Genomic DNA, 19217 nt, shown 5'->3' with positions numbered 1-19217 from the left:
TTGCCCAAATGAAGTCTCAATTTTTCATACAAACAGTATTAGGAAGAAAAGATTCTGTTTGAAGCATGAATTTGCAAATAAATATACCGGCTTCTCCGATTAACGCTACAAATCCCTAATGTTACCATTACAATTATTTACATTTCATTGTTCTAAAGGATCTCATTTCTTTGGTGAGTTCCTTGAGGCTGGTAGTACTTTAATTTTTGTTTTTTTGTCTGTGGTGGGGGGGTGAGGGAAGGATGGCATTAAATTTCTGCAAAATCTCATCAATTTCACTGAAAGGGTAGTGAAGTCCGATTCGATAACAGCTTTTAAGAGAGAATTGGATAGGTATCTGGGGAAGACGGGTTTGCAGGGTTATGGGGAGAAAGCTGGCGATTGGGGTAAGTGAAAGTGACTTGCTCTGTCAAAGAGCCGGCACAGACTCGATGGGCCGAATGGCCTCCATCGGTGCCGTATCATTCTATGAATCTATGAATCTATGACAGAGATGTACAGCCACGGGAATTTGAAAAGGTTCCCTGTTATCTAAAATCACTACAACTTCTCCGTGTATAACCAATGTTTGAGATCTTCTGATTCAGGCATCACTGGATTCCAGTCATGCATGGGGAGACTCTTGGTTGACTACGTGAAACTACAAAGGGTATTCCTTCCATATTACCAACTTCCTGTTTCGAACCTGCAAAAGTACAGTCCTTTCAGCACGTTTGTCTGATATATAGTTCAGGTGGAGGCATGTAATGTGCATGGAATAACTAAATTGATTTGCCTAGAAGGATGGAAAAGTGTTGGCTTGAAATCAAAGTGTATTTGTCAAGGCGAATCATTGCTCCACTGTTCTCATTATCTGTAGATCGCTGCTAACAGCTTGCTTGTAGAATTGAATGGCACAGTAGCCGTGCCTATGTATTTCCTTGGACACCGCGGCTCCTTCAGTTGCAGTAAATTTCTGTGTAAAAAAAACAAGGCTCATCTGGGCACAGTTTAATGGTTCATTCATGCTCTGGAATTGTTCACAGGGAATGTCTTTGCTCTCTGATAACAGCAATGAACTTCACATCGATTCACCTTTTTCTATTTCCAATATAATGTAACATTCCAGTACTACTGTAAGAGGTAAGTAAAGGTTTCTATATACCATCTTCTGAAGAATTATCGCATTTATACACTTCTATCTTGTGTGCAGTGCTGTTTTTCAGGGAATGAAATTTCAGGGATTTATTTTGCAGACTCCCATGTCTCGAATCTACAGGATATATACTGATATATATACATATATATACGATCTCAGGGACTTATAAAGGTAGAATATTGTATTCATGTTGAGAGTGTATTGATTAGTGGAAACATTTGGTAGCCTTGGTGCTGAATTGGATGTATGCTGTGACCAAGTTAAGGTACGTTTTCTGAAGAAATAGTCATTATATGGTTACAACAACAACAACAACTTGCACTTAGATAGCGCCCCCCACTCAGGATAACTTCTCAGAGTGCTTAACAGTGGCGGAGCCTGACTCCGAGCTGGGGGGGTGGTGGGAGGTAGCCGTAAGTATGGTCAAAGAGGAAGGTTTTCAGGTGGAACAACACAAAATTACATTTATAGAGCGCCTTTCACGTCGGGAGTGCGACCCAAACTTGAAAAAGGGGAGAGAGGGGGCAAGGTGGAGGGATTGAGGGAGAGCATTCCAAAGTTTTGGGGCGTTTTGGTTATCGTTGAAATATGGGTTAAGTCTTGTTGCATTTTCAGCTAGTCCAAAGAAAATCTTTAAACATTCAAAGAAAATATGTGCCTTGCAGGGGATTTCCACAATCTGGAATGGGATTCTGTTTCTGTTACAATTTCAGATTGTAATAATAATAATCCTTGCATTTCGTATAGCGCATTATCATGTCTTCGAGACGTCTCAAAGCGCTTCACGGAATATTCTGTAAGTGAATTGATTGAATATTTTGTAAAGGAAATGCGGCAGCCAGTATATCCCCTGAAGGTTTTTTTTAAGCATTCAAAGAAAATCTCATGTCTTGGGGGGTTTTTGTTGTCAGTTAATTTGTTTTTGCTTCCACACTATTTTAGTTCCTGTTCAGTGTGCGCTGATCTTTAAAATGGTCAGTCTCATTCAGATTAAAATGAACTGTTCAAATGTAGCACCGTAGCAGCATCGTGAACTCAGATACCAAACAATGAGGGTTAATACTCTGTGGTCATTCCCAAGTCATAATTAATGCTGTTTAATGGTGACTGCGGGGTACAAACGATGTAATTTTAAAAAAAATTATAGATATATTTAACAAGGGGTAAAATGTGTTATTCCTCCACAATGTTCCAGTGAAATTGGATCTTACCTTATTCAGTAGGATGGAATGGATAAAGATAATTTACTGCATAACTAGACCAATAACTGGGATTGATGTATAAATACTGATCATCTGGAACTAAATGGGATTTTCCTGTGATTTGCTAGGATCAGATTTACATATAAATGAATTTGAGTAAGAAAATGCAGGCAACAGTATCTAGTCGTGTTTTGACACGTGACTAGTTGCTACAGAACTGCACCTTTTCTTGCAGGGTTGTATGTCTCTTTAGTTCCCTCTTTTGGCAACAGGCTTTATATTCATGCTTATTAAAAACCACTCTGCAGTCTATCTACATTGTAATAAATATTATGCACACTTGAGTCTCTGGAAGTACCTTTAATATTTATCTGATTAAAGGTACCAGGATTTACGTATTGCAAACGCCCATCTCTTCAACCTCCCCACCTTCTCAATTAAATTAAATGTTCTCAACGGTGACTTCTATGAAGCCTAACCCATAGCATTTGTTTTGTGGCTCATTGACTTTGACTGCCAGTTATTTTAAGCAAACAAAACTCCATAGCCGTTATCCCCTTTGGAGGCAGAAAGTCCAATGCCCCGGGCCCGATTTCGTAGAAGTCACCGTTGAGAATTCTGCTAGGACCTGACGGGCTCCTCCCTCACCTTTTATGACCTGGTATATTTGATGCATTGAATATTAAATGTACCTCCTAAATTTGCCTCTTTGAACGCAAAACTTAGATGCAAATTAAATCTGCCCTTCTACTCCAAATGTGGCAAGACCTAACTTGCATATAGATTCTCCTTCTTAACTTGTATCTGGATCTGTAATTCTAAACTGTTAATTAACCAGCTCCGTGATGTATCATGACTTCTTGTTCTGTGGCAGACCACCATCATATCCACGTCAGCCTGCACCTGATTTCCTGGTGTATTTGAAACTAGAGTTCTATTGGAATCAATAGTTTATTTACTCCATACAGGGTGACTGGTAAGAAGCTGTAGACATCAAAATCTTAGCTTCACACCCTCAAAGCTTCTTTGCGCATGGAATTCTGCTGAGGCCCAGAGCTAAGCATCACCTACTAACCGTACGTGTTCACAAAACACCACACAGTCGCATCACTTTACAATATATCCTGCAAGGCACTTTGGGAGGTCCTCCTAATGTGAAAGGCGCTATATCAAATGTAACAACAAAAAAATTACATTTGTAAAGCGCCTTTCACATCGGGAGGTCATCCCAAGGCGCTGGACAGTCAGAGTTTCGGACCGAGCTGGAGGTCGGGTTCGGGGAGGGTGGAGGGCAGGGGAAAGCAGGGTGATCGAAAGCACAGTCGAAGAGGAGGGTCTTGAAGGAGGCAAGGGAGGGGGCAAGGTGGAGGGACTGCAGGATGGAGTTCCAGAGAGTGGGGGCAGAATGACAGAAGTCCCATCTGCCAATAGTGGGGCAAGCGAGGCGGGGGATGTGAAGCATTGAACGGAGGGAGCGGGCAGGATTGTAGGGGGTTAGGAAGTCGCAGAGGTACATGGGGAAAGACCATGGTGGGTTTTGAAGGTGCGGACCAGGATCTTGAACTGTATCCTCTGTGTGATGGGAAGCCAGTAGAGTCGGGTGAGGATGGGGTTGATAGAGTCACGGAGCCTGGTGCGGAAGAGGACACGGGCTGCAAAGTTCTATGCAGGGAGGAGTTGGAGAGGCCGACAAGCAAGGAGTTTGCATAGTTAAGCCTCGATGTAATGAAATCATGTATGAAGATTTTGGCGGCCTGCGGTGTGAGACAGTGTCAGAGCCGGGCAATGTTGCGGAGGCAGAGCGGGTCATGGCACAGATTGGGTAGAAAAGATAGTTGAGGGTCAAACAAGATGCCAAGGTTCCAGACTGGCTTAGTAAGATGGAGTGTGCATCCATGGATGGTGATGCTATCAGTGCCTGAGGTGAGGAGGTGCTGACGGGAGCCAATCAGGAGGGCCTCAGTCTTGTTGATGTTCAACTGTAGAAAGTTAGCTCTCATTCAGGATTTTATGTCTGACAGATGATGTCACCCAAGAGGGAGAATATAAATATTGAAGAAGAGAGGACCAAAGACAGAGCCCTGAGGAAAACCGCACAAGATGGTGTGGGGGCTAGAGGAGAAATCATTTGTGGAGATGAAGTGTAGGTGGTGTGAGAGGTACAATCTGAACCAGTCAAGGACAGAGCCGTGAAGGTTGAGGTGAGAGGAGAGGTGGTGGATTGAAGGATTATTATTGTTGTTATTATCATTACTATTAATGCCTTTCACAACAGTTCTCCATTCTTCAAAAGGGAGCAGCATCATTTGATTCATTTATACTTGTACTTCCAAAGCTGGAACATAATGTGGCAAATTATGGCAAATGCAAGACTCAGAGTACGGCCAAATGAGCAAAACGCTCCATTTGGCCCTGCTTAATTTCAACGTGGAAGTCCAAAGATGGACCTCGGCGATATTTACCAAGAAACTAGGTTACAAACCTCAATACAAGGAATTCTGCTTTGGATCCTAAGATACTGGAGAAGTGGTCCTATATTGCTTTGACATTCAAAGATCACTGACGCAAAATGAGAAATAGACATGACAGTCATTCTGCATGATTCTCTTTTGTCTGAGAATCCAGTAGCCTGTGATGCTTATGATATCACATAAGCATCACAAGGTACTGGATTTACATTAAGCAATGCCATCATGCGTTTGGGCTCCATGCCATTGACTACACACATGACCAGAACCTCAAGCTGTAGTAATCACTCATATTGGAAGCATAGTAGATCAAATAGCCTTGCTAACAGAAAATATTTTGAGATTAGAAACATTGATGTCCATTAATTTTAGGGATAGGATCGCATTTACAATTTCATTTTTTTTTCCAAAGAACATAGTGACAAATTAGGAGGCAAATCCATGGGGAATGTATCCTCAAGCTAAACGATGCTAAATGTTCGTACCATCTCTCTTTCTTTACATACCAGTCTCCTGGAGCAACTTGAGTTGATTCTCTTTATAACATCAAGTTGCAGAAAGAGGGATCTCTGAAATTGGATTATGTAGTAAATGTATTTGTTGCTGTATGAACTTAACGTGGATCGATGGCCATCCCATTCTTCCATTACAAAGCTTCCAGTTATAGTTCCAGCTGAAAAGAAACACTATTCCTTGCTTTGTTTTCAGCTACTGAATGAATGAAAGCTACGTACCTGAATGACAGAAACACTACTTATGTGACATCAGATTATGATAGTAGTTAAATTACATCCAGTATAATTGTTGACATCTCATGAAATCATCTTAGCAGTGCTTGAATATGAAAATTATGATTTGCACTTCCATTGACTATACTTTAATGCTTACACACAATCCCAAACAATAGACAAAGTATATTGAGTCATGCGTGGAGATAGATTCGAAGTATTTCCAGATATTTGATCTCAGCTGTGTAGAGATTGATTCAGCTGGTGAATCTTCTATGTGCACGTAAGACTTCATAGATTCTATTTATTTAATATACTTATTAAGATCCTGGTCCTCACCTTCAAGGCCCTCCACGGCCTTGCTCCTGCCTACCTCTGTGACCTCCTCACCCCCTACCAACCTGTCCCACTCCCTCCGCTCAGCGGGCTGCAGCCTCCCTTCAAGTCCACCACCATGCCCGCCCCACCTTTGGCGGGCGGGGCTTCAACCTCTCTGCCAGCACCCTCTGGAACTCCATCGCACAGTTCCGCCTCACCTCCTCCTTCAAGACCCATCTCAAGATCTTCCTCTTCAACCATGCCTTCGGTCACCCTCCTACCCTTCCCCGGCTTACATTTCCTCCTGATCCTAACCACCAGCTCGGGTGCAGATCCCTGACTGTTCAGAGCCTTGGGACATCCTCCCAACGTGAAAGGCGCAATACAAACGTAATTTGTTGTTGTTGTTGAGGGTGTTGTAGGTATTACTGTTAAATTGAATGACTTATTTTGTTCGCTGGTTAAATAAAATATATTGGTTTTTATGCTAATTAATTTAGCTTATCAATACTACAAAAATGTTTTTGTGTTGAACAGTATGTCATTTCTGTTAGTCTGAATGAAAAATTCAGGTAGTATTAATTCTGCAGAATAAGTACTGTGGAAATGTTTGCTCCAGTTACTTCATAATAATCCTTGCATTTGATATTGTGCCTTATAGTCAAAACATCTCAAGGCGCATCACAGGGTTGTGCTGTAGAGGGTAGAGACTGTTTTTTTTTGGCATGTTCAGTATATGAGCAGATATCAGCTTTTTTTAAAAAAAACTTATTTTGCAGCTTTCTGTTCTCTTTAATTGCCATTTCTCTGGCATATCATCCGTTTGTAAGTGACCCTCTGTGCTAGCAAACGATCTGACTATGTGAGTTTGCATTGAGATCAATTGTTGATTATTAGTTTCCCTTAATGTAGGAGCTCTTTGATCACTGTCAACTTGATGGAAAGCTAAGTTGCAAACTGCTTATGAATTTGAAATAAATATCCAATTTTCTGTGTGGGAAAAATAACTGGCCATCACAAATGTATGTTTAATTAATTGGCCATCACAAAGGTATGTTTAATTAATTGCAAGGACCTTGTGACCACGGAGAAGTTTTTTTAAGTCTTTGTTGGTCAGTTGAATTCCCTGAATAACAGGATGTACTGCAAGCCTGCGATGCTCATGTTTTATATCCGGAATACTTAGAGGGTATGAGATTGTTTTCCTGAAGAACAAATCCTGTTTACAGTAGTTTTCCTGTCTGCTTCCAACATATTGTCTTTCGAGGTTCAAGGACTTTGAGGAATCATCCATACATTAAATTTATTGCCTTGATTTCTTGATTACTAGCTGCACATCTTTTAAGCCTTTTGATGCATTTTTTGAAAACTGGGGACATTATCTTTGTCATCATTAAAGTACATCATTATAGTGAACAATTGAGGCAAAGGAATGGAGTAAACACTTATTCTATGGCCTTCAAGCTGTCTGGCAACAGCTTTGGCCTCTGCTCATTTCTCAGGTGGTTTGCAGCTATGTGTGTTATAGAAATAAGTAAGTAATGTGACTGGTACACAAACTTTGGTTAGATTTTCCAAATAAATGCTGCAAGTTAGCAGTCAAACACTTGATCAAAAGTATAGATTTATTTTCAGGACACTGAACAGTGACCGAGAGGCTGCCAATTGATCCAAACTAACGACTATCTTTGTGCATTCAGTCTGTTTATAGTAAAATGATGCTGTACCAAGAGTGCTCTTAATTTACGCTATGGACAATAGGGTTACAACACTTATTTGTATGCCTTAAGTACAGAAAGTTCACAAACTAGTGCAAAGAAAACCAACTAAATTTGCAGAAGTTTGAAAAATCAGTGAACTATCCAGACGTATAGAATTTGATGGTGGGGGGAGAGGGGGATGAACATTACCCGTTTGTTTCCATGTGCTGGAGGTCTGTGTTTAGGTTAAAAGCTTCCAACTTTTCATAAACTGGAGAGTTCCCCATACTGTCCAAAATATCTTTTCTGTTAAATGAATATTGTTGCAGATGTCTTTCTGTCTCATTCTTTATTATTTGCCATAGAAACATTCATTTATTTTTAATTTTCAGATAAAATTGAAGAAGCACAAAAAGAACTACAGGCTCCAGAATGTACGGAACACGAATCACAGCTTCCAGAAGACCCCAGTAAAGGTGAGTTAAGTATAACAAATACTTCAATATTTTTAAAAAATCTTGGCCTGATTTATTTTAGCTGGTTCTGAATACTGAATCTTTAGTCTCAACCATCAGGGAGAATATTTAATTGGTAACCATTGGTCTTGCTGATGCTTGGTTAAACAGAACAAAAAGATAAGTACTTTTACTCTTAATACTCTTTTAGAGTTAGTTTGTTATAAAATAATTGAGTGTGCTTCATTGTCCTTTGTTTTCAGGTCTCAGTAAACCACAGTGTGTTTCGAATGGGACTAATATTTGGTTTTGTTTCCTTTTTTTTGTGCAAGTAAGCCTTCGAGACGTCTTCGAGACGTCTCCAAGCACTGCACAGAATATACAACAACTCCGCCAACAAAATTACGTTTGTATAGTGCCTTTCAAGTCGGAAGGACGTCCAAAGTGAATTGACTGTATAATTCGTGGGTGAAACGCAGCTGCTAATTGCACACAGCAATTAAACCCAGGTCCTTTCACTTGTAAGGCAAGGGTTCCAACCACTGAGCTACAGGATAGGGTAGGAAGTGAGGCAGAAAGCCACAGCGCGGCCCTCCAACAGACCAGAGGTCTCCAGCACCTGCACCAATCATTAGGATGGGGAGGAGGTCTCTGAGATGCAAGATGCCATCTTATAGGACTAGTTATCTGATCAACTTTATATTGTAAGTACTTACAAGGATTTCTAGAATGCGACTAATTATATGTTAAGTAGAGTGACATGTCAAGCGGAGTCCAGTCCCTTAGTAACATTTTGCATTGTAAGTAGTTGGAATATTGAAAGAATGGTAAGTGACAGTGACTAGTTAAGCCAGTGTCTTGTTATCAGGAGTTTACTGTATTTAGCCCTGTATGATATTTTAATACTTGCATTTATATAGTGCCCCTCTCGTAGAATAATGTCTCAGAGCTTTAATCCCGCTTAGCATCATAATCATAACTTTTGGTGTGCATTTCAGTTCAATTCATAAACAAAAATTCAAAAGTTTCAATTAATCTTGAAGTGAGTAGAGTGATGGTAAGACAACTGGCCTGTGACAGGATAGCCAAGTTCCATCAAGGGATGTTTAACTCAAATTAAAGTGGCCATTAATTTTCCCTCACAGAACACAATGTGTTAGCCTTACACTTTTGATGTTGTTGAATGCTACTGCAATTAGTGAGAAACGTTTGACAGTAGTCCACAATTACACTACACCTCATGAAGCCACAGTGTCTGTCTTGCAGTGATATTTCACTGTTAAAATAAGTTGTGTCATTGACTTGAAGACTTCTTCTGTTGTTCTAAATGCGTAATGGTATGTGTTGGATCTTTCAGTTTTGGGTGATGTGTTTCTGAGTACAGTCTCATCACATACAGCTTGGAAACTCTTCTGCCATCTCTTTTGTATCATTAATGTAGGAAAAAAAGCAAAGCTTAAGCCTTTATTTACAACTATGTTGCTCGTTAGTTCTGTTGATGGAGCATTAGACGTCTAAACCAGAGATACAGTTTGATTCTCAACTTCATTGTATATTCCAACTCCATAAGAACTGGTTATTTGGTTAGTAACGCTCGTAATGTTTATATGGAGAAATGCATATTGAGATGAACAAAATGTTCCACAGCAGTGGTGGCCAACATTTATGGTCAGCCAATAAAATATATTTTCGTGATTGAACATTTCTTGAATTATGCCATAAATCTAGAAATATTTAATCAAGAAAAAACAGAAAATACACTACCAATCGAACACAAACTCTTCTAGACTTGTGTGAATATTCGGGGGCCCTTGACTTCTTGACGGCCTCATCGGCCTGTAAGCCACAGGTTGCTTTACATTTATACTTGCATTTATATAGTGCCCTTCTCGTATTGTCTAAGAACAGGAGCAGGAGGGTTGGGGCAAAGAAGACAAGGTTCCAATTGTGGACATGGGGATTTTATCCTAACTATGTTGGGGAACATCTGTAGACGACTAAACTGCCTTATAATTTTTAAACTGAATAATTAAAACTACCTTTAGGGCAAAATTCTGTCATTAGAACAACACTTGTAATGGAAGGGAAATCCTCCCATTCACAGATACAGTGCTCTGTGACTAAAAGCATTACACATGCCTGAAATCGTCAAGCGGGCTGCAAGTTGGCCATCACTGGGTTAGTAAATCGATAATAAGTGTTGTAAATGTTTGTGGTAATTTATACTTTTTGTTGTTTGTGTGGAACTGGGATCCTGAGAAATTTAATTTACTGCAATGTGTATCTTTTCCCATTCAATTTTTGAATGTATTTTGCATAATACCACCCATGAGCTAGAATTTTAAAATAGCAGTGCGGTGAGGTTTTTTGCTTTATGAATTGAATGTTTCGCTGCTACTAATCCCGAAACTCAAACACAGTAGTGATAACTAAAGCATGGGATCTCTTGGGGACCAATTGGCAATAAACATGATCCTCATCCTGATTAAATTACTCTTGAATAGACTGCAAACCTTGGCAAAGGAAGCGCCAACAAGCACATGATCTTGTCTTCTGCAGGTTAGCCTTTTACAATGAGAACACACACAGAAAGAGCAACTCCATCACCTTAAGTGATTCCCTGGTTAGCTTTTTGACAGAGACAGACAGTATCGTACTGCCGGCTGCACAGCGCAGAACGTGAATGAGCTGTGAGAGGAGCTGTAATCAGCACAAGAGTTATTTTGTACCAAAGTGCTTGGGAATCTCTGGATATGTGAAGTTCTGTAGCTTAGTGGTTAGAGCACTTGCCTTGCAAGTGAGAGGACCTGGATTTGATTCCCGGTAGGGCAAAACGTTGGGCAAGTTTTCTTACTCCACACGCCTTTGTTTATCTAGCAGTAAGTAGAAACCCAGTTGTTAGTCGATTGGCGGATTGCTTTTCCATGGTTTCGCCCACAAAATATGCCGTCAATTCACTTTACAGTATATTCTGTGAACTGCTTTGAGATGTCTGGAAGATGTGATAAGGCCTATATCAAATGCAAAGATTATTATTATTTTGGAGAATTTCCGATTTACAGTATTAATCTAAAAAGTTTTTGAAATTTCACTACACAGTCATTGTTAACCAGGCCGGATTATCCCATGGCAGGATTATGTCAGAAGGTCCAGAGTCTCTGTGTAAGATGGTCAGTAAAAGACTTTGGAAAATCATTGATCATATTCACAGGAGTGAAGTTAGGTAGGTTTGGCCATGATTCCTAGTTCCTGCTAGTCCACAGTGCAGTTTGTGCAAATTTGTTAAAGCTCATATCAGCAAGACCTGGTGTATATTAAGTTTCATCCTGTGCCCTAAGGCATTCGTTGAGCAAAATAATGAAGATTAATTTACATTAATGGCAACAGCCTCCACCACCAAAAAAATCATTCGGCCCACCTCGACTTTGATGGAAGAAAATTAAATACTTTAATTTAAAATTGATAGTAAAAAATCCTGTTTTAAAAAGTAAAATGTTATACAATTGTAAAATCTTTGTATGACTGGAAACGTAGTTTAATCACAATTTAAAAAAAAAACACTTTTCTGACCAAAACTCCTCTGAGATAAAAATGAATGTTTTCAAATTAAATTCCATAAAGTTTTTTAAACAACTTTTTAATTCCATTTTAGAATAAATAATTTTTTGCTTCATCAATAAGCCCATCAAACATAAGTAATAGCAATTTGCAAGTCTAGCTGAACATACAGTTCTATGCTATTAAAATTGTCTTAGAATAAAAGTAGCCACAAGAGAGGCATATTGTGCAAATGATTTATACCTCATCCTAATAAGCTAATTGGATTCTCTTAATACTGATTTCTGCATCAATGAAAATATTTATACAGTAGTTCATTACCTATTTTTGTTTTGGAATAAAGCAAATGAAAATATCTGTCCTACAATGTTGAATAATGAAATACAGTACTTAGATTAATTTATGATATTGAATACCCCCATTCATTCATCTTTGTTCTAAGACTAGTGCTTTTACTGAGGGAAAGGGGGCAGTGATATTCCCCTCCTGCTCTCCTAAAATCTCTGACCTTTTAAAAAAGAAACACACTAAAAAAAAATTAACGTCAGGGTGATCAGGTTGCGTCGGATGTCTCTTCCTGTGAATATGCGGCGCAGGAAGTAATCTCAAACAGCCTGGAAATCAACCAGATTTCCATGCTCCAATTATAATGTGGTCGGTGAGCCAGTGGACCCACCCTCCAACTGTGGTTATGACAAGGTGTCCCTGTATCATCATATTCCAGCACAAGGTTTAAGTTTTAAAACCGTTGACTCAAACCTTCACCCTGTTTTTAAATATGTATCAGTTCTAACCTAAAGCTTTTTTTGCTTGTTTTTGGTATAAAACTCAAATCAAGAACTGTATGACATTAGTTGAAGTTACATGGTATGGTATCTGAGTATCATATCATATAGTATCAGGGTATCTGTTGTTTTTCTGAGATCTAAAATAGAGATAATGTAATGTAGGCAATTTTTCCTACTTGATGACAGCACAGTCTCTAGATATATCATCAGTTAAAGGGGAAACCATGAAGAATTACCTTTTATGTCTCGTGAGCTGTTGGCTCTCTCTTTCTTTTCTCTCCCCAACCCCCAAAAAACACACACATAAACAAATACTGGGTGGAATAGCAAAGCACCACAGTTAGGGATCTAACTATTCTAGTTCTTTTTTACCCATATGGTGGTGCACCAGACTACACGTTCTCCATACTTCCATCCATCAGCGTCATTCAGTCTATTATGTCTCGCATCCTAGAAATGTCTTCCAAAATTCCTCTACCTATTTGCCTCCCTTCACTGCTTTCAAAATCCTTGTACAAAATCTACCTCTTTCCCCATGCCTTCGATCATCTTCCTCCTACCTCTCCCTATTTCCCATGTGAGTTTTCGCTTCATTCTCTGAAAGATGCTGTACAAGTGCATCACGGTGTTGGTCGTGGCTTTAATACCCATTCTGTTTTGGTGAAAGTCAACCTTGATGGTGGACCGTGACATATAAAAGGTGTTTCAGCGGGCTTTCTTGATGCCAGAATCACTTGAATTTGTCATAATAATAATCCTTGCATTTGTTCTAGCGCCTTATCGTGTCTTCGAGACGTCCTAAAGGGCTTCACAGAATATATTGTAAAGTGAATTGACTATATTTTGTGGGCAAAAATGTGTTATGTTGCTCGTGATCTCCTGTGTTATTCCTATGAAAACATATGGTGTTCTCTATTTACCTTTCAAATTGGTAGAAAATGCAAATATGTTAGTGTTACTAATTGTTAACTAAATTTACGTTTTTTTTGTCTTTACCCCACCCTCTGCCCCTATCTTCTCCCTTTTTTGACATGCAAAATATACCCCAAAAATGCCTGAAATCATCCGGGTTTTTATTTTGTGGATAAAAATCAACTTTAATGGTCCTTAACCATAGTTCAATACTACTAAGTGTGTTGGAGCAAAATATAATATCCTTGCATAGTTGAGAAGTAGTGATTAGGTGATGTATGAAGGAGGGAAGACTGATGGGGTAGAGACTTCCACAGCTCTGAAGTCTTGGGAGAAGGGATCATTAACTCGGAGATGTTGTAATGAATTTTGACTGCAGCACAGTTACGTTGCAGAGAGGAAGAAGAGTTTGTAGGACAGTGGATTTGGAACTTGGGAGTTAAGTTCAGAAAAGCAATGATCCATTGCTATACCAATTATCAAATAGAGCTGAAAGGATTGTGGCACGTAGAACTGGAGATTTTTGTCAAATTTGGATATTTGAAACTCCCTTTGCTGACAATTTGCAAGTCGAAGATCCCCTCGATTGGTGCATGATTTCACAAGATTGGTTTGGATGAAAAAGGCCAATTGGACCATCCGATCTCATCCATCCAGAAAACCCAACCTACCACAGCATCAAGCTGTTTTTTTGAATGAGTCCAGTAACCTGGCTTCTGACATCCTTCTTGGAAACCTGTTCCAGTCGTTAATTACCTTATGGATAAAGAGTCAGGTTGTCATGTTCCAGAATGACCACTAATTCCTAAATACAGTTACTACATTAGTAGAAATAAATCCTTTTTTTGACATCTCAATGAATTGCCTCTGGATTGTGCCTAATGTATCAAGTATTTTGAAAATGACCAAATGTGGAATCGTTGTTTACAGTTGCTGATAAATCAAAGTATGGCAAATGTGTTAATTCCAGCAAAAAGGAAGTTTATTTCTTCACTTTCTGTGGATTGACATGGCAAATCCCATGTTACCAGCCCACGAATGGTCTGAGCTCAATCTTTTAATTCAGTGGCTTCTCAAGCAAACCCACAGCTTTATTAAAAAGAGACGTGGGTGTTGCAATAACGTGTAGGCTGAGGCACATTTCAGAGAGCTGGCTCAGAACGGAACAAAACCATACGCTCTGTCAAGCCAGAACTCAGATTCGCTATAAATCAAGGAGGACTGAAGAAATGGGTGAAGTAAGAGAAAAATTGGGTATTCATATTCCAGTTTAAAATATTTTTTTTACCATTACACTGGCCATTTTGCCATGATGCATGTGCTGACGGGAAAAATCTCAAATGGAGATAATCTTTGATTTGCCTTATTGTATTTGAAATGAAAATATTTATCTAACGTTGTAGTATTGTCAATGTTAGTGTTGATAAATGTTTACTATGGACCATGAAAACATTCATCAAAGTATCAGTTTGCTAGAAAATAAGAGAGACTACATGATGAAACAGTACTGTTGGATTTAAAACCCCTAAATATTGTATGAAAATTTCTTACAAAGGAGTTAAATATTTGCATCATTCAAAAGGTTGAATGGCTGTTTGGCTTTTATTCTGGGAAATATTTTAAGATATACATTTGTGGACTACTGCGTATGCATTATACCATCCAATGTAGCATAGTGCAAGAATTGTCTTCTGTGCCTGTAAGCAACCCGGGGCTCTCACAGAAAGTGATTCTGTAATTTTATATTGCTGATATGCTGGCTGTGTTTAAAATACTGGTGAAACTAATAGATACAAATCTGCGGAATTAAGCATAGATATTAAATAGGATTATAGCAGAGCCTATAGGATTATATATATATGTATATATAATTTATAATAAAAAAGGTGTCAGTATATTTTTTCCTTGGATCAAAATAATTTGCAAGTTAAGTCCGTTAATGTAACTAGAATCCAATAAAATGTAGGAGTGGCTCAGAATGCTGTACCTCTGTGGCCGAGAATGAAAGTTGTGATAAACTAACAGTGGTTTTGTTCGTTTCATATGTTACCCATTGCTGCAATTTCTTATTTATAAAGGAAAAGCCCATAGGACTTAATACATGCAGTGAACAGTAATATTGTTGTATATTAACCATTGCTGTGGTTTATTTTTGTTGCTACAGTATATAAGTAAGGGGAAAGCGCTTAAAACTATCTTTATGTCTCAATACGTGTAGCAAAGAGCAATGCTTTGTGTGTCAACCACTCCTCTGATTTATTTTGGCTGCCATGGTATACAAAAAAGGGAAAAATCCTTGAGCCTGGCTTTATGTCTGTTGACATTAAAGTGAATTATGTAATTGTTAGCTATCAAAAATAATGTTAAAATGAATGCACCTTTGAGCATTTAACAAAACCTGTGCATCTTAATATACAGTGTACTTAAATTGTAGTTTTAATTTTCAATTTGTAGTCTATAGTACACTAAAATACTTCAGGAACAGATGTGTGCCAGAAGCAGTTGACAATGTTTATGTTCGTAAATGCTTCATGAAATTAGAAGAAAGCCCTTCATTTCAGGAATGGTTTTATCATTAATTCTTAACAACAACAACCAAATTACATTTGTATAGCACCTTACACGTTGGGAGGATGTCCCAGGGCACTGGATAATCAATGTTTTGGACCCAAGCTGGGGGTTGGGATCAGCGAGAGTGGAGGGCAGGGGGGGAAGGAGGGTGATCAAAGGCACTGTCGAAGAGGAGGGTGTTGAGGTGGGTATTGAAGGAGGCAAGGGAGGAGGCGAGGTGGAGGCACCGCGGGATGGAGTTCCAGAGTGTGGGGGCAGAGTGACTGAAGGCCCTCCCGCCAATGTTGAGGCAGGCGAGGAGAGGGTCATGAAGCAGGCTGGAGCCCGCTGAGTGGAGGGAGCAGGCAGGTTGGTATGGGGTTAGGAGGTCGCAGGGATATGGGGGAGCAAGGTCATGGAGGGCTTTGAAGGTGAAGACCAGGATCTTGAATTGTATCTGTGTGATGGGAAGGCAGTGGAGTCGGGCAAGGATGGGTTTGATAGGGTCACGGAGCCTGGTGCGAGTTCTGGATGCTCTGCAGCCATTGGAGGGCGGAATTGGGGAGGCCGACAAGCAAGGTGTTTGCATAGTCGAGCCTGGATGTTATGAATGCATGTATGAGGGTTTAAGTGGCTTGTGGTGTGAGACACTGGCGGAGCCGGGCGATGTTGCGGAGGTGGGGAGAAGGCAGAGCGGGTCATGGCATGGATGTGGGGTAGAAAGGATAGTTGAGGATCAACCAAGATGCCAAGGTTCCGGTCTGGCTTAGTAAGGTGGAGTGTACAACCATGGATGGTGATGCTTTCAGCGCCTGAGGTGTGGAGGTGCTGACGGGAGCCAATCAGGAGAGCCTCGGTCTTGCTAATGTTCAATTGAAGAAGGTTAGCTCTCATCCAGGACTTGATGTCTGACAGACATTCTGTCAGGACAGCAGTGGTCCTGGAGTCAAGGGTGGAGGCAGAGAGATAGAGTTGGGTGTCATCCGCATACATGTGGAAGCTGACCTCCATGTCTGTGTATGATGTCACCAAGAGGGAGCATATAGATATTAAAGAGGAGGGGACCAAGGACAGAGCCCTGAGGAACGCCACACAAGACGATGCGGGGGCTGGAGGAGAAACCATTTGTGGAGATGACATGGAGAAGGTGTGAGAGGTACATTCTGAACCAGCCAAGGACAAAACCGTAACAAAACACAAAATACTGCAGATGCTGGAAATCTGAAACAAAAACAGAAGTCGCTGGGAACACTCAGCCGGTCAGGCAGCATCTATGGAGAAAGCAAAGTGAGTCAACGTTTTGGGTCCACAACCCTTCATCAGAAGGACAGAACCATGATGCTTGAGGAGAGGTGGTGGAGGAGGATGGAGTGGTCAACGGTATCGAATTCAGTCAAGGAGTACAAGGAGGCAGAGGGAAATCTGGTCGCGGATGGATAAAATATCATTTGCCACTTTGACCAAAGCTGTTTCTGTACTGTGGGCAACACAAAAACCTGATTGGAGGGGTTCGTGAAGTGAGTGGCGAGAGAGGAAGCTGGGAAGCAACGACTCATTCCAGGACCTTGGAGAGAAAAGGGAGGTTGGAGATGGGGCGGTAATTTGAGGGCAGGGATGAATCCAGGGAGGATTTTTAAGGAAAATGATGACAGCCGTTTTTAAAGGGGTGCCAGTGGACAGGGAGAGGTTTATGATGTCTGTGAGTAGAGGGGCAAGGAGGTGGAACTGGGAGGTAAGGAGAGGGGTGGGGCTGGGGTTGAGGGAGCAGCTGGTTGGTTTCATGCAGGTTATAGTGGTGGTGAGAGAGGGAGACAGTTTCGAAGGTGTGGATGGAGGGATGGGTAGAGGCCAGGGTGTGAGGGAGAGATGGGGAGGGGGTAGTGATCGGAAGGGCATAGGCAGCTGAGCGGATCTCCTCGACTTCGGTTTTGAGGACCATGCCATCAGCCACCCCACTTCCCCTCCCCTCCCTTCCCCCCCAATCCCAGCTCGGATCTGAAATGCTGTACGCTGTCCAGTGCCTTGGGATATCCTCCCGACGAGAAAGGCACTATACAAATGTAATCTTCTTGTTGTTATTGAGCAAGTCCAGCATCGCCTCGCAGTTGGTGTGAGAGGTGTGATTGGGCGAGGAGTGAGAGGGTGGGCGGAGGAGCCGGTTGGTGATGGAGAAAAGGAGCCTGGAGTTGTCTTTGGCCTCCAAGATTGTCCAGTACAGTGACTGTTTCCAGACATGTAACTTCCAGTATATGAGCAAAACATTTTGCTTCCAGGAAAAATTGGTTGGGCTCGACAGCCAAGTCTATTTACTGGAAGCTAAAAAAACATTTAGAGCAATGTTGAAATGTTTTCAGCTGCTGCACAGAAAACTTATTATATTACTCCATAGTAATTGGTCCTCTGAAATGCAATATTTGACAGATAGCGTGGGCGTAGGTACCTTTTAAATGATGAATCCAGTTACAAGCATATGAGGCGTCCAATCTATTCTTCTGGGAAATATCAGAAAGTGACAGGTGTTGCAAAGTGAATGAAATTTAGTAGTTTATTGTGGCATTAAATCTTAGATCCTAATTTATCAGCGTCCAGTATTTCAACTGTGAACATCTTTGGTCCGATTTTCAATTGCTAAAACCTAAATTAATATTTTAATTGATTTAGACGCCAGTCCGACTACACAGATCAGAATTTCTCTTGTACAAGCGCTAGTGTTTGCTCTGATTGTGAATTGATAATTTATCCGATCAGCCACACTGTTCCAACAAATAGCACTCATTTAACAGAAGTGCTCCGCCTGCAGGTGGCACATGTAAATGAACAAAGCTAAATTGTTTGAACTGCCTTATTTACTCTCTTTCTGATACACATGTACACTAAAAAAAACCTTACCTTCCCTGGGCATAATTTTGCAATGTGATAATAGATTATTGTACTTGATTTGCACTGTCAAAAAGTGCTTGCAGGTTAGCTTAATCCCTGGCGAAGCAGGAGGACAAGAGTGCAACATCAGGACAGAGAGTAAGCAACATCTGGATGTTAAAGATTCCATCCAAAAAAGGAAAATAATGAATCCCAGTGTCTCAGCCAACATTCCTCCAAAATAACTGGTCATTTTACCCATTTTGTCTATAAAAACAGTCAAAACACATGACAAGACATTACTTATGGATTGCTTTAAAACATTTGAATGCAATCAGGCACTATAAAAAGGCAAGATCTTTCCTTCTGAATTTACAGGGTGATCAAAAAGCCGTGATACCATTACGATGTGTAATACGTCTTTTAAAAAAAGATATTTTGGGGATATTTTTAAATAATGCGGTAGTCATCATGACTTTTTGGAACCCTGTATTTAGCTATTCATAACAAAATGTGACCTGTCTGATTTTTACATTGAGCA

General features: G+C 40.3%; 1 protein-coding gene across 3 annotated transcripts in view; it reads left to right on the top strand.

Moving 5' to 3' along the window:
* The window catches only part of hivep1 (HIVEP zinc finger 1), a 132561-nt gene that overhangs the window by 81701 nt on the left and 31643 nt on the right, over positions 1 to 19217 (top strand). For all 3 annotated transcript variants that reach the window (XM_042332396.1, XM_007906375.2, XM_007906378.2), the window contains one exon: positions 7947 to 8030. In XM_042332396.1, coding sequence (XP_042188330.1) covers positions 7947 to 8030 — 84 coding nt within the window. The remainder of the gene's footprint in view (positions 1 to 7946; positions 8031 to 19217) is intronic.

The sequence above is a fragment of the Callorhinchus milii genome, unplaced genomic scaffold, assembly GCF_018977255.1.
Source record: "Callorhinchus milii isolate IMCB2004 unplaced genomic scaffold, IMCB_Cmil_1.0 Scaffold2, whole genome shotgun sequence".
In the NCBI taxonomy this organism is placed as follows: Eukaryota; Metazoa; Chordata; class Chondrichthyes; order Chimaeriformes; family Callorhinchidae; genus Callorhinchus; species Callorhinchus milii.
This window is presented reverse-complemented; position numbering and strand designations above follow the sequence as displayed.